Source organism: Lepidothrix coronata, unplaced genomic scaffold (assembly GCF_001604755.1).
Source record: "Lepidothrix coronata isolate B3197 unplaced genomic scaffold, Lepidothrix_coronata-1.0 Scaffold39, whole genome shotgun sequence".
NCBI classification, from domain to species: domain Eukaryota; kingdom Metazoa; phylum Chordata; class Aves; order Passeriformes; family Pipridae; genus Lepidothrix; species Lepidothrix coronata.
Window position 1 is genome coordinate 6,300,217 of NW_016690219.1, and position 14,328 is coordinate 6,314,544.

At 41.3% G+C, this 14,328-nt stretch overlaps 1 protein-coding gene across 12 annotated transcripts in view; it reads right to left on the bottom strand.

Moving 5' to 3' along the window:
• PKHD1 (polycystic kidney and hepatic disease 1 (autosomal recessive)) overlaps positions 1 to 14,328 on the bottom strand; it is a 275,429-nt gene that overhangs the window by 108,935 nt on the left and 152,166 nt on the right. For all 12 annotated transcript variants that reach the window (XR_001874451.1, XR_001874452.1, XR_001874453.1 and 9 more), the window contains 4 exons: positions 11,847 to 12,024; positions 11,028 to 11,223; positions 2,607 to 2,672; positions 1,176 to 1,295 (listed from right to left, as the gene is read on the bottom strand). Coding sequence is in view for 9 of the 12 variants with exons in the window: in XM_017813106.1 (XP_017668595.1) it covers positions 1,176 to 1,295; positions 2,607 to 2,672; positions 11,028 to 11,223; positions 11,847 to 12,024 (560 nt within the window). In the remaining 3 variants the exon portion in view is untranslated. The remainder of the gene's footprint in view (positions 1 to 1,175; positions 1,296 to 2,606; positions 2,673 to 11,027; positions 11,224 to 11,846; positions 12,025 to 14,328) is intronic.

Consider the following 14,328-nt stretch of genomic DNA (forward strand, 5'->3'; position numbering starts at 1 on the left):
TGGTTTGGTTTTTTTTTCAGGAAAAATGGATTTAATCAGAAAATATAAATTATCTACTCTTCAGTTCAATGTGACTTCACCCCAGAAGTGAAGAAAAGCATTTTTTAAAAAAGTACACAGGGGTTTTGGTGTTTTTTTTCATATTAACCAGAAAATCAAAGATTAAACTAAGTATTCACTGAAGGTTGATCATAATTCTTAATGTAACCTGAAAATATATATATCTATTATTTTAATGACATAGATCCGAGAAGCCCTAACCATGAATGAGGTTCCACACAAAAATACCAAACCAAACACTGCCTTCCGCAAAGGCCACGAGCCAAAAAGAGGTGAAGAGGAATAGACGTGGGGCAGTGTTATCCCCATTTCCAGAAGTGGAGCTGTGCTAGGTAGAGTGACTTGCCTGGTTTCAAACCACCGAGGAGGAGTCAGTACCAGGTCCTAGAACATGTCAGATACCAACCACACAATATTCATAGGATCATATAATCATTGTATCTGGAAGAGACCTCAAGACCTCATCTAGTCCAACTTCCTCATCAGAGCAGGGTCAGCTCTTATATAAAATGGTTACCACAAGATGTTTACTCCAGATTTCATTGCAAATTGCCTAATGTATTCACCAGAATTCAGTTTTCCTGCAGTAATGTAAGCTGAGCTGGGATTTACATGTAACTCAAGTTGAAATAAAGACATGACCTAAAACATCTTGGAGGCATCCACGGCAAATGGTTTGAGAGATTATCACTGATAGTGGGAATTACAACAGGAAAATAAACTGGAAGGTGGTACCATTGTGGAAATGTAAAATATGATCCCTGCTCAAAACACAGAGAGGTGGGTCGAGATAAGCTCCTTGTGACTTGATGGTTCTGGGCCTTGCAAATTCTCTGCTCCTCAAATAAGGTTCATGAACATACTTCAGCTTGAATGAATGACTGTGTGTGTATTTGTGTGTATGTAAATGGAAAAGAAGTATTATTCTCTTCCAAAACTTACATTTTTGTACTGTAGTCAAGATTTCCATGCAACAAGGAACAAGTGTGGTGTCCTGCACACACTTGAATGCCCACTAGTGCCAAGGAGTCCATGTTACAACACAAATATACTTCCTAATGTAGACAGAGCCCAGCCCTTCTACAGGAATTGAACACCCTTCCTTCCTTACGTACTAGGCAGGATGATGACATCTTCCCCAGGGCCTGGGATGCTGCAGTTGGATCCACCCCAGCCTTTTCCCACGTCGTGCCATGTCTCTGTGTGTGACCACTTCAAGACAGCATCAGAAGGATCTACAAAACAGGAAATACAAGGAGAGAGTTATAATATTCAGTAGCTGGAAGAATTACCATTTCTTTGATAATCGAGCATCTGTGACACTATCATCCTCCTGTCACTGATGAAGCAACATTAACTGCTCTTTGTTATGTTCCCTGCTTAAAGAAAGATGCTTGATTGAATTCCCAGGGCATGGGAATTTCCACAAGTTCCCAAAGTATGAAAGATTTTTTAAAATGAGTGATCAACTCTTACAAGCTTGTTAGCACTCAGAAAAGCAGGAGTCTTCCCATTCCAAGGGGTGACTAAGAGCTGCCTTGGAAAAGAAGCTTGACCAAGGCACGTGGCAACTCCAGCTCATTCCCCAAAGATTTCTTTTTCAGTTAAATCCAAAGGGAACTCCTGAGCCTTAGGAAAATATTGGAATAAATTAAGTTTACAAAATGCCAGGTGCTTGACTTGCACTTCTGTTTTAGAGAGCTAACAATCCAGGCTTCATAAATTTATTGCCCCTAAGTTTGTTCTGCCACCAAGAGAGGAAGGAAAGCCTTTAAGGGGAAATCTTGCACACTAAGTTTAGTAAATCCTAAAGTAATGCAGGCAGGGCCTCCCTCTGGAGGCCTCTACAAGCACCTACTTCTGTCCTACCACTGTAAAGGGAATTTTGGCATTTTTTTCATTGAGGAAGGCTTAATTGGGTATTGAAAACACAGGAGCAAGCTCATGCCTAAGTGTTGGAGGCTGGACCCAGCTCAATAACACTGTGGAGTAGAAAAAACAACCATTGCCAACAGGGGGAAATGCAGAGAAATTAAATCGTTACGGAGTTCCTTAAGGCTGGGTCTGTTTTTCCATCCCTTGTTTTTTCTGGGGGAAATACTCTGCAAAAATATCTCTAAATTCACTTAAAATACTATTGTTATTAATACACAGCAAGGCAGCTATGCAATTAATACCAAAATTTGGAGTTTTCCCTTGCCTCTGGTGTATTTTTCTGTCTGACTCAACATGAAACTTTGCAGTAATGTCAGACCATGAAGCACTAAAATAGTCTGTAGTCTTACATTCTCCATGACCTTTCTGATCTGCCATGGTATTTCTTAGTAAAACTTTATAGTCTTTTATATTGTGGAATCACACATTTATCTTGAGCAATGGTAGATATGGCTCAATGAAATGCTTAAATGAATACCAAGAATCTCTCTTGTGTTGATAGATGTGCAAAATATTGAAGTAAAAAACAGCAATTTATTCCTGAAAAAGCCATAAAAAAAGAAATGGTGTGACTCCCACATCAAGCCTTTCTGACACAGACTGTCACCCACCTGGGGTAGGTAAAGCCACTGTTTCCTTCTCTTTCAGTGTGACCTGAATTAAGTCAGCTCCTGTGACTGAACACAGAGAATTTTAGGGAGTTACAAATGAACAGACACAAAAAAATCATACTCAATAAATTGCTACACATGAATTCCTGACATCATTATCCATTTCTTACAGAAACACTTTTTTAAGAGCTACTACACATGTTTTCTAAGCATTTTTTGTCCTTTTTTTTGTGCTTTGAGAAAGGATTAAACAAACACATTTTAATTTACAGATATGGAGGGTCTCAAGACAACTCATTAGAAATAGCTAAAAGAAAACATTCAACAATCAGAAATTCTAGGCTGGAACTGGAATCTCATTTATCCCACTATAAATCCACAGCAGTTCTACCAACACAGGCAATATCACACCACTGAATGCATAATGTATTAACTGGCTCAAGAAGCGAATTACAGCTTTTGTTTTGTAGTCAGGTTTTGATTTTTTTTTTGCCCCCAAAATCTGGTATCTGAAAGAGATGCTTTAATTAGTCAGACTTTATAGACTGGAGACAGGGCCCCTGTGTTCTCTGCCGTGAAAAGGGGTCAGAAGCAATTATCACAGTTGTAACCTTTGTGCCCGAGTATTGTCAGCAGGAGAAGGGCCAGGATAATGCAAATCAAAGAGGAGCAGGAGAAAGCTGCTTCAGACCCAGCTCAAATCCTAACTCCTCTTCATCTCCAGTGGCATATAAAGGCACTTCCTTTCAGTCACCAGACTGGAACAACCATAGGTTAAAATAGAAACACTCTGACAAACAAATAAATCTCCTGTCCTCTGCCCAACCCCTTATGGTGACCCTAAAATGTTGTTGGAAGATTTTTTGGTGGGATGTAGAAGAATTGTATCAATGAAGCCATTGTCAGAACTTCCCTCCATTCTAGAACATGCCAGGAACTTTCCTGTGTGTGTATCAACCCACCGGGGGGATTTCATGCCATATTGTAATTTACTTACTTTATCTTTAAACAAGTCTCTGCACTTTTAAATTGAGAACCCCGTCCTTCCCCACCTCCCTCCTTTTCTCCCAGTGCAACTGAGCAAATTTAAAATAACTGAGATTCATTAATTTTAACTGTTCAATAAATTAGTATGAATAATCAAAAAACTTGATTCTTTCTGATAATTACTATTTGATGTCAGTTGAAAGCACTCGATTGAGTTAGCAGCATATGCTGCTATGCCAAATGAGGCTTCCATAATTAAATAGAAAGTGATTCCATGAGGTTTTTCTCATGTCTGATTAATTAGTAATCAGGTGCCTCAGCCCTGTTCTTCAGTGACACCTTCTCTCCCAATGGTAGCTGGGATCTGATCCATACATCAGTCAAGCCAATCTGCCCCAAATCATCACACAGAGCTCACAATGAACAGCATCATGTCCATCATGTGGCCACAAAGTGAACCTTTGAGGAGAAAGAATGACATGAAGACTAATTTAGTGTCTTTGGCACAGCTCATGTGGCTTTCAGACAATACATCTCTGTGCACTTTTATGGTTACAGGAGTCAAAGCTGGTACATCAGCCTTTGGAAAAGGGAGAGAACCAAGACCTGACATTGTCCTTTTTTGGCTAAATATATTTTGTCAGGTTTGTTGGGGGTTTTTTTTCTTACTTTTGCAGGCATTAGATTGAAATTATCTAATTAAGGATATTTGTATTGTTCAGAGAAAAGCTGTTCTAACTAAATCCTGAGGAGACATAAAATACGATCAATATGGTATATAGACCTCGTAAAGAGGTTCAATCCCCTTTCAATCATAGTGAAGAAAAGAACCATTAAGACTTAACTCAGTCCTATCCAGAGTCAGGGTAACGGCAAAAATTTCTCATATTGGAAGTGTCATCCCACCACAGAGTATAAAAATTCAAACCATTTTAAGTCATTTATACTCTCTATGAGCGCAGGAATTGGGGCCAGAATATTCCACAGAATTCTTCACAGCCTTGTAACTTGCAACAATTAATTATATCAATGGGGTGCAAAGTACAAAGGTTGTAAATCAGTCATGTTTTGTTGCCATTTCCCACAAATACTCCTAAAAACTGACCAGAAAAGATAAAGGCCTTGGGATTAATCAAGACTACAGTGGTATAGTCCTTCTGCTTGTTTTGTTTTGCTCCTGAGTCCGTTATCACTGGGTTTTACAGGACAGGAAGAGATAGAGGCAATACAGATGAAGGACATCATTAGTAAACATTGAATTAAGGTGACTCTTCTCAAAATGCAGTTATAAGGCTCCAGGGTTTAGTTGTATAAAACCTTTATAAGGCTCATCAATTTTCTGCCTTATTACAGCTCCTCCTGGATGTTTGGGCTGTGAATCATAAATATAGGCCTTCTGGATGATAGTCCTGGTAACTTTCTCCTGGTTCAGGGCTCCTTGAGTGAACATGAAGGAGGAGCAACTCAGTCTTTTATCAGCTTTGCAGTGACTCGGAATTTTGCCTGTGGATATTAGGAAGGGCTGAAACGAGGATAAATGGCTCCAATAGCCTGACTTACAAATAACAAGCAGCTCCATGCTATTTAACATCAATTGGGCTAACATCCATCACTGGGAAATCAAAACTTTTTAGACAGCACAATCAACCACACAGTGAGACACACCTCTAGAAACTGGAGAACCAGGGAGACGGTGTTTTGTCATCCTCTGTGAGGATCTGTTACAGGAGATACCCAGAAATATGGTATAATGGGTACAGCAAAGTGAGAAGAGATTTTAAAAAAATTATATATATACGTATATATGTATGTATGTATATATATGTATGTATATATATACACACATATACACTTGGGCTAATGGACATAGATTCTTGCTTACAGCAGATTGATATTTGCAGAGGCAGAGGTGAAGGCATGAAATTCCTCCTGCAGACATCACATGGTCAAAATAGCATCCCTGACAGGATTGTAAGGGTATTTCATCATCTTATTTCTCTAACTGCTACGTTCTCTGGTCTCTCTGCTTCCATGCCAGAAGGGCAGGAGCTCGCCCACCAGGAGAAGGTTGTTTTTTCTCTGTGTGTCTATTGCAAAAATTGAGCAACTGAGGGTGTTTAGCCTGGAGGAAAGGGATCTCAGGGGGGACCATATTGCTTCTACAACTACCTGGAAGGAGGTTGTAGTCAGGTGGGAGTTGGCCTCTTCTCCCAAGCAACTTGCAACAAGACAAGACAAAATGGCCTCAAGCTACATCAGGGGAGGTTCAGGTTGAACATCAGGAAGAATTTCCTCACTGAAAGGCTGATCAAGCATTGGAAAGAGCTGCCCAGGAGGTGGTGGAGTCCCCATCCCTGGAGGTGTTTAAGGAAAGACTTGGCACTCAGTGCTCTGGTCTGGTTGACAAGGCGGGGATCAGTCAAAGGTTGGACTCGATGATCTTGGAGGTCTTTTCTGACCTAAATGATTCTGTGATTTTGTGATTACAAAGGGCATGTCTTTACCAAGAACTGACATTTCATTCCATGGAGGCCACTGAGCAGCCCACATCTGGTCAACTGGCCCTTGAAACAACTGATATGGGGTGAGTTTTATCTGGCTGGAAGAAAAGACCCATCCCTGCACAACCAGTCCTCTGTAAAGAATTAACTCCATTCTTTAGGTCTTTAACCTTGGATTCTCCTTTACCCCCAAGCAATAAGGCTGCAGAAAATATCTGTGTTTATTTGTTTTCTGTATTTTAATATTAGAAACAAACATTCTTAAGGACCTTCTTTTCCTCCTATACAAAGCAATTACAGAAACCCACAGAGTCTAATGGAAGTGAGATCATTCTTTAGGAATCTAGAACAGACAATAAGTATAATCAAATTATTTTTTAAGAACTATGAGAACTGTAAACCTGCTTCTGACACAGCAGTAATATGACGTTGAGCCTCAGGCCCTCTTAACAATTCACACATGAATTACTTGAGCAGTCAACGGGATGACCCATCTCCATAAAAGTTGTGTCTACTGAAAAATGTTCTTGGGGTAAATAAAAAGTTTGATAATCCTTTCAGTGATGTTTTCAATAATGTTTGTGTTCAGCCCTTCATTTTAGAAAAAATTAGAAAAAGCCAAGAGAAATCTGGACGTTCAGGAAGCCAACTCTTTGTTTCATTCCAAAAGAAATTGGTTCAATCGTTTCAAAAGTGAACAAGAGAGAATCAACATCCCTCTGGTTTTTAGCCAGTTCCAGTATTGCCCAGAGACCTTAACCAAGGAGCAGTACCACACTGTGGCACCATATGCTGAAATTTGTAACAGACTTAAAAAAGCTGATAATGTTATCGTTGCAATTTACACAGGATATTTCTCCCAAAACTATCCCAAATGTCCCAGTGTGATGTTTCTTTTCACCATTCTTGTTACAATAAGTAGTCTTTTTTTGATGCAGTATGGTCACATCATGTTTCACGCTCCTCAAACATGGTTGAGCCATAACCCATCAGTGTTTTGGAGAGTCACACACAATTTCAAGGCCCACCAGTGACCTTTGAGGAAGGTTTCTTAAGGCAATGGGTGCCTCAGAGAAAATCAGAGTGATGCTATGAAGGCTGACCCATGTCAAAGCAAAGCTGATGATGTAAAAATGACTGGCACGGGATCCCTCAATCTTCCTTGTCTCCCCTTCATCCAGCATCCAGCAGGGACATGGGGTTATATGTCTTCAGTAGCAAATCCTTTAAAATGGTCTGAAAAGACGATTTTCAAAGGGACTTATGGGCTGGTTAACAGTTTCATGTGCGTAGGTAGCAGTGACTCCTTTGTTAATAGGATCATTACCCACATAACAGAAACATTCTCCATTATTATTATTTCGCCCCATTCAGCACCCTCTGCATTCTCCAGTGCCCAAGCCTAATTTGCAAAACTCTGAGCATCAGTGCAACTTAACTCCTTTAATCCCCTCCATACGGTCTATTTTCTCGCCTTTTGTGTTAGAGAGACCTTTTTGCCTCCCCCAAAGATAAACAAACACTTGCATGACGCCAGGCAATTTCGGATGGAAAGGGCATGGAGAAAGCCCGAGCCCAAACGAGAACTGCTGGCCAAGGTGGCTTCATTCAGCTGCCCACTTCGTTTGAATAACAATATCTTCTCAGTCACCGGGTTTTCCCTCCTCTTCTCCCCCCTTTTCTCCCCATGCAGACGTGAGTAAAAGGCTGTGTGAATTCAGGAGCCTGCTTGTGAATGAGCCGGCATCTGATCCGTATTTACCGACGTTAATTTTGGATGTAATGCACCCCTGCCACTTCCCCACAGTTTGCCCTAAAAGGCTTTCTGACAGGCACAAAAGAGGCGGGTCAAAAGTAAGTTGACCCCTGCCAGAATGTACAATTATTGCAAAGAGGTGGTAACACCAGCAGCTGTCGAAACCCCACCGGCACGGCGAGGAGCTTCCAAAAGTCGCGGGGATGACTAATAGGCTGGAGCGCTCCCCTCCGCCCTGCGAGAGCCCGCGACTTCGGGCAGGAAGAATTATGGCCCTCCCGAGCAGCTGCAATAATTGTCTTCCCATTGTCCCTCGGCCACCCCCTACAAGTGCCCATTGTGGGCGCAGAGTCAAGTGATTATATGCTTGGGCTGATGCTGTTTGCGCCCAGCTGCCCGACCGCTGACACACGAGCGCGGAGAGGGGGGACCCGCGTCTGCTAGACGGGACTCCGACATACCAGACCTTTTACATAAGTCAAACAGGAACAAATGACTCTTTATCAGCCCCTTCTCCCTTTGAAGTGGCGGCTGCTTATAGGCCCTTACAGCTTTTCCTCCTTAGCCCGAGCAAACATCCTCCTTTTGATATGCTACATGCTCATTATCTCTGCCCCATTTAATGATTTTTGATTGAAGGGTGGCAGCGCGGTTGCCAAGAGGGTAGTTAAAGAGGCTCCACGCAGGCAGGACAACAAGAAAGGCTTTCCTTGTGCAGCAGCCTAAATTTGGAGTTTCTTAACAGTGTGTTCTTGTTCTTAGCAGCAGATAAGGGCTGAGCGTGAAATTCTTAATTAAGCAGTAAATAGAGAGTGGGGTGTCAGCAGATGCAGCCTGTAGCCATGGAGACCAAGGCTGATGAAGGAGGGAGCTAAGACTCCGCGCCGGCCCGGGGCTCGGGCATGACTGACAGCTGAAGAATCCGACAAAGCTTGTAAACGGGATTAATTAGTTGGCTAATTATTTCATATAGCTAAATGTAAAGAAAATGTTTAAAAACACCACAAAAAAAACCCCAGCTTGAAGAGTTAGGCAGGAAGATGGTGTGAAGGCCAGACCTTCAAGTATTGTCCTCTCTGGGTAGGTGGGTGGACTGGTGGGTTTTTTAAGGCCAGAAGGGACTATTGTGGCTTGACCTCCTACAGAGCATGAATCTCTCCTCCTGAGGTTCCTAATAGCTTCTCTCAGAGCTGGAGCATATTTCTCTGAAAAGATGGCCAAGCATCATCTAAGGACCCTGAGTGATGGAAAGCCCACCACATGCCATGAGTCTGCTCTGCTGGCTAATTATCCTCACCCTCTCAGCCTGCACAGTGGAGGCTGGAAGGGAAATGAAATAGCACACCAGGGCTGGGAATCCACTCACTTTGTTTCAGACTTTCACCCTACACCAACAGTATAGATATGAGGTACCCAACACTGAATTATTGATCTCGCTCCTATAAAAGCCCTCGCTGAAAATGTTCACAGCATGAATTATACATATTAGGTGTTTTCATAATTTTCCCCTCGTGTACTTTGGATGATTGTTTCTCTATTAAAATGAGAAACAACAACAAGCTCTTCAAATAATAAAAATCAAGAAGAAAGGAGAGAGAAGGACAAGAAAGTATCAGTGATGCAAGAGTGACATATCCCAGTCTTCCCAAGACTGTCATCTCCTCTATTTTCAACAGCTGAGGCCAAGATACAGATGTCATCTTCTGAGCTTTCCCAGGCTTCCCTGACAGTGCAATTCAGGATATGCAAACTGAGAAGCAGTCAACTTTTATATTTGAAAGAACAAATTTACACATTTAGTAAACTGAAATAATAAAACTTTTTTCTCCTTTCAGTAGATACTTGTTATGAACTTGGGCAAGGCTTAGACTCAACAGCTAAATTTATAGTGTATATAACTACTATATCTAAACAGGGCTGGGACACAGAACTAGGACCTGGGCCCCAATATACTACATGGTTATATTGCTGGCCAAGTTCCTGGCAGAGCTTCAGCCCAAAGTCCCAGATGGTGACCAGTATGGTTTTGGAGTTAGCACAGGACAGAGATCTTTCCCAGTTTGAAGCTTGGATGTATCTAGCCTGCTTTGAGAGCTAAAATGTTCAGCTGCATGGACACAAGCTGTGCAGTGGCAGCTGGCTGCAGGACGAGAGGTGGATGCAGGGTGTGTGATCCTCAGACTCAGGTTAGGGTGTGGGCTTCCCATTTCTCCAGAAAAGTACACAGGATGATTTTCATTGTTCCCAAGCTCAGGGGTTTGCCTGCCCTCATTCCAGCCGTGTTTTCTTCTTCATTGTCCCAGTGATTGTTCTAGTTGCTCAACAGAGATCCTAATTTAAGTAATTTACGTGCCATCTCATTAGTGCAAATCAAGGTCAATTCTAATGGATTAGATGAGTGAAAAATTTTCTTACTGTAAAAATCATCATCTTTACTTTCCCTTTACCTTCCCTTGTCTTGAAGGACAAGCTCTGCTTCTCAAAGACACGAAAATATTTTTGTGATTCTGGGTTCTACTATTACTAATAAAAGCAACAATCATTGCCTTGCTTTTGACATACAGAGCTTAGACCCTTATAAAATTATTTGCCTGAGAATGGAAATTGTGGAAAATGTCCAAAATTTAAAAGAATAAATGAAACTTGAATAAGTGCCAGTAAAATATCTGATTTTTTTTAAAAAAATGACCACCACTCTTCATGATCTAGCATACAAAGTCAACATATTCAAATGCAAAGATCTAGATGTCTTTGGCACTTTCCAGTCCTAGGAAAAATTCTCTCCCAGTAATTCTATTGCCTTCAGTGGGCTCAGCTTATTTAGATTGCCCATGATTTATTGATACATGTGACATAGGACCAGCTGACATCAGAGGTCATTAGTGGAATTTGATGCATTTACCTCTCAAAAAACCCCAATTCCAATACAACTGATATCACATCATCCACTCTTTGTGATACATTCCTTTTGTTGACAGATCAGGCATCAGATTGATCAGTTAGGGATGGACCTGATGTGCATTTATCTATTTGATTAACACTTTGGAGGAACTCTCACCAATTGAAAGGCCATTGAAAGATGGCCTTTTGTATATCTGGAGTTCAAATTAAAAAAGCATCAGCTCTGTGACCATTCTTGAATAAAAAGGGGCATTGCAATCCTTGTATTGCACTTACCCAAATAGGTCAACTTCCCCAGTCTGCTGTCAAGGTACCAATCACAGCTCCTGTGTTGTCCATATGAAGGCAGAGATTGGAGTGGCTCTCCAGTCCTTGTCCCACAGGACACCACGACCTCAAGATGGGCAGGAAGATCCTGGTGTTCCACCAGCAAGTAATTCCCAGTCTTGAAGCTGCTAAATGTCACTGAATACTAAAGAAGAGGGAACCAAAATAAACACACCTGAGTCTGTGATTAAAGCTCCATGGAGTGCAGTATAAAGGGGTAAAGAGGATAGTGCTCCTCACAGGCAACATATTCTTTTGCAAAATATGTGTTGAAAACAAGAAGAGCAACATAAAATTAAGCAGAAGATGATGGTAAATGCAGAAAAAATCAACTCCCCTGGTGCAGAGGAACAATGTCTTGTGAAAACCATACTTCAACATGTGTTAATGCAGTAAAAATCTCCATGATTCCTAAGCACCACACTGAACTTTCACCTAGGATATCTGAAATCATTAAGAGTTCAAGGCCAGGCAGGACAGGGTTTGGAGCAACCTGTCTAGTGGAAGGTGTCCCTGCCCATGGTAGGAGAGTTGGAACTAGATGGTCTTTAAAGTCCCCTGCAACCCAACCCATTCTGTGATTCTGTGATCTTCCTGCTCCAATTTACTACTGAGAGCTTCAGGTCATCTTATCTAAGCCTATAAATAGAGAGAGACTTTCTCAGTGCATTTAACAAATTTTTTCTTCTCTCTGCTCACCCAAAAATACAAAAGCACGATTATCTCTTCCAGATACAATTTTGAAATTATAAAACATTCTGGTGTTACCTGGAGCTGTTTGCTGACCAAAGGGTTGTCAAATGTCAATGTGTAGGTCTCTTTATCCAAAAGGAGAGCCACCCAGCCATACAGGTTTGATAAAGTATCAGGGACATAATTGACTGTGGTTGTCTTATTCCTACTGTCAGTCACAGTTAAATTATAGGGAATGTCTGGAGCCTCTTTTCTGCAGAAAACAAACAAACAAACCAACAAAAAACCAAAACCTACATTTTTACACTGAACGCTGTCATTTTGCAGCCTTTGCCGTTCTATTTTTATTTGAATTACAATAGTTATGTAGGATCTGTCTCAGAATGTGACTTTATTTGTGTAATTCTTTATAAATACCATAAGAAATAATCTCTGTTTCAAGTGCTGTAAAAAAAGAAAGAGAAAAAGAGAGACACAGGTTGGAGGAATAAAGTCAGAGAGGAGCAAAGCAGAGCAATGGCAACAGTCAGGGTACAGACTCCTACACTGTCAGAGTATTTCCACATCCATCAGATTCATGGGCCTCGGGTTCAGCTTTTAGGATTTTCATGACATTTGACAGAGTTCTCTGGTTAGCCTCATCCCAAGCTGAATGGGGGTCTAAGCAACCTGATCTAGTGGAAGGTGTCCCTGCCCACAGCAAGAGGGGTTGGGCTGGATGGTCTTTAAGGTCCCTTCCAACCCAAACCATGCTGTGATTCCTCACTCATATTCGAGTGATCGAAAGTTTCACTGAGGCTGAAGGTGCCAAAATCTTGTGTAATTCAACAATCTGCTCTTTGTCTGCACTACGAAGCTGGGGCTGCCACAGACTACGAAAGTCATCACAGACTGGATGAGGTTATAGTGCAGAAGTTCTTCTGAGCATCTGAATGAGAACTCAACCCCTTTTTTGTTAGGACTTTGCACAAATTTTGTCAAATCTAGTCAGAGAAAAGTACCCTCACTGAACACATCAACAGTAGTAATGATATCAGAAGTGGCCATGAGCCCTTTTGATTTAAGGCCTCTGGAGACTCTTCTCAGTTTTGGCATTTGAGCTGATACTAAGCCTGAAAAATCTCCTCTCTTAAGCATACCTAAAATGCTATTTCTCATTATTTGGAGTATTACCCTTCAACTACACATCTCATCCTATTTCCCAAACTTCCAGACCTTCCTTATTTATCCAGGGCAGATATTGCTAAAACTCATGTCATCCTGCAATTTGCCTGTCTGTATTTGCAGGTTTTGGCTGGGTTTTTTTTTTCCCCCTTAGTGCTTTGGAGGCAATATAATATTACAATAAAAGTCATCTTGCAGATATTTTTCTTTTTTTTTTTTAACCAGTTCTGAGATTATTTTTTTTTAAAAATTTTGTTATTCTAGTGTCACTTTGGTAAAGGGCTTTCTGGTTACCCAGAAACATTCAGCAGAGAAGCAGCAGTGGCAAAGAGAAGCATGAATCAGCAAAGAATCACTCAACCAGAAGATATTGGCAGACCAATGAAACTGGCTGTAAGGAGTTTATAAGGCTTAAACAGCTTTTGTACTACTAATAAACCTCCTCTTATAGGCATTAACTGGACCAGGATATTAGGCTGCTAATTAAGCAAGTAAACGACAACAAGCACATTATTGCCACAGTTATCAGCACCTGCACAGGTATTCAGGAAAACATTTCCAGCAGCAGAAGCACAACACACGTAATGTTGAGAAAAATTAAACTCTCCTGCACATCAGAAATTGCCTTATTGAGTTACAAAGGTGCCCAACACCACAGCAAGCGACAGAGACTCAGAGACACCCTCTCTGCAACATAAATCCATGTGGTCTTGCTCTTTACTCATTTTACTTTTCATTGCTGGAGAAGTCTGATGAGACACTTGGAATCACTTTTATCAGGGGACCCTCCCCAGTACTTCCAAGAAAAGTAAAGACAGAGAAGAAAGCCTGGAAGGGACAATCCTGCTGGGATGCAAGACACCTGACTGATCTGTCAGAAAGTTAGGATACAATTCCACACTAGCCATGTGGATTCACTAGCTAATGAATGGGAATGTGAATTCACTAGCTAGTGAATTAACTGTGAATACAGTTATGTTGGAGTCCAATGCTGAGAAGACCCTAAATAAACATCTTAAACCAGACAGCTGCCTTCCAGATGGCTACAGTTAAGTGAAATACATCTTTCCCTGCGTGCCTACTTATAACAGACAAGGCATAGAATCACAGAACCATTTAGTTTGGAAAGACCTCTGAGTTCATCGAGTCCATCCACTAACCCAGCACTGCCAAGCCCATCACTAAACTATGTCCCCAGGTGCCACAGTCACATGTTTTTTGAACCCTTCACTTATGTCACTGTGTTCAGTCAGGCAGAGACAGGACAGGGAATCTTCCGGATCTTCTCCTCTCTCCCTAGATTCCAAAGCTAGGATAGACTTTTGACTGCTTCAGACACTCTCAACTTTACTTTTCAGTTAATTTTCCTCCCTCTTTAGGATGGGGACACAGA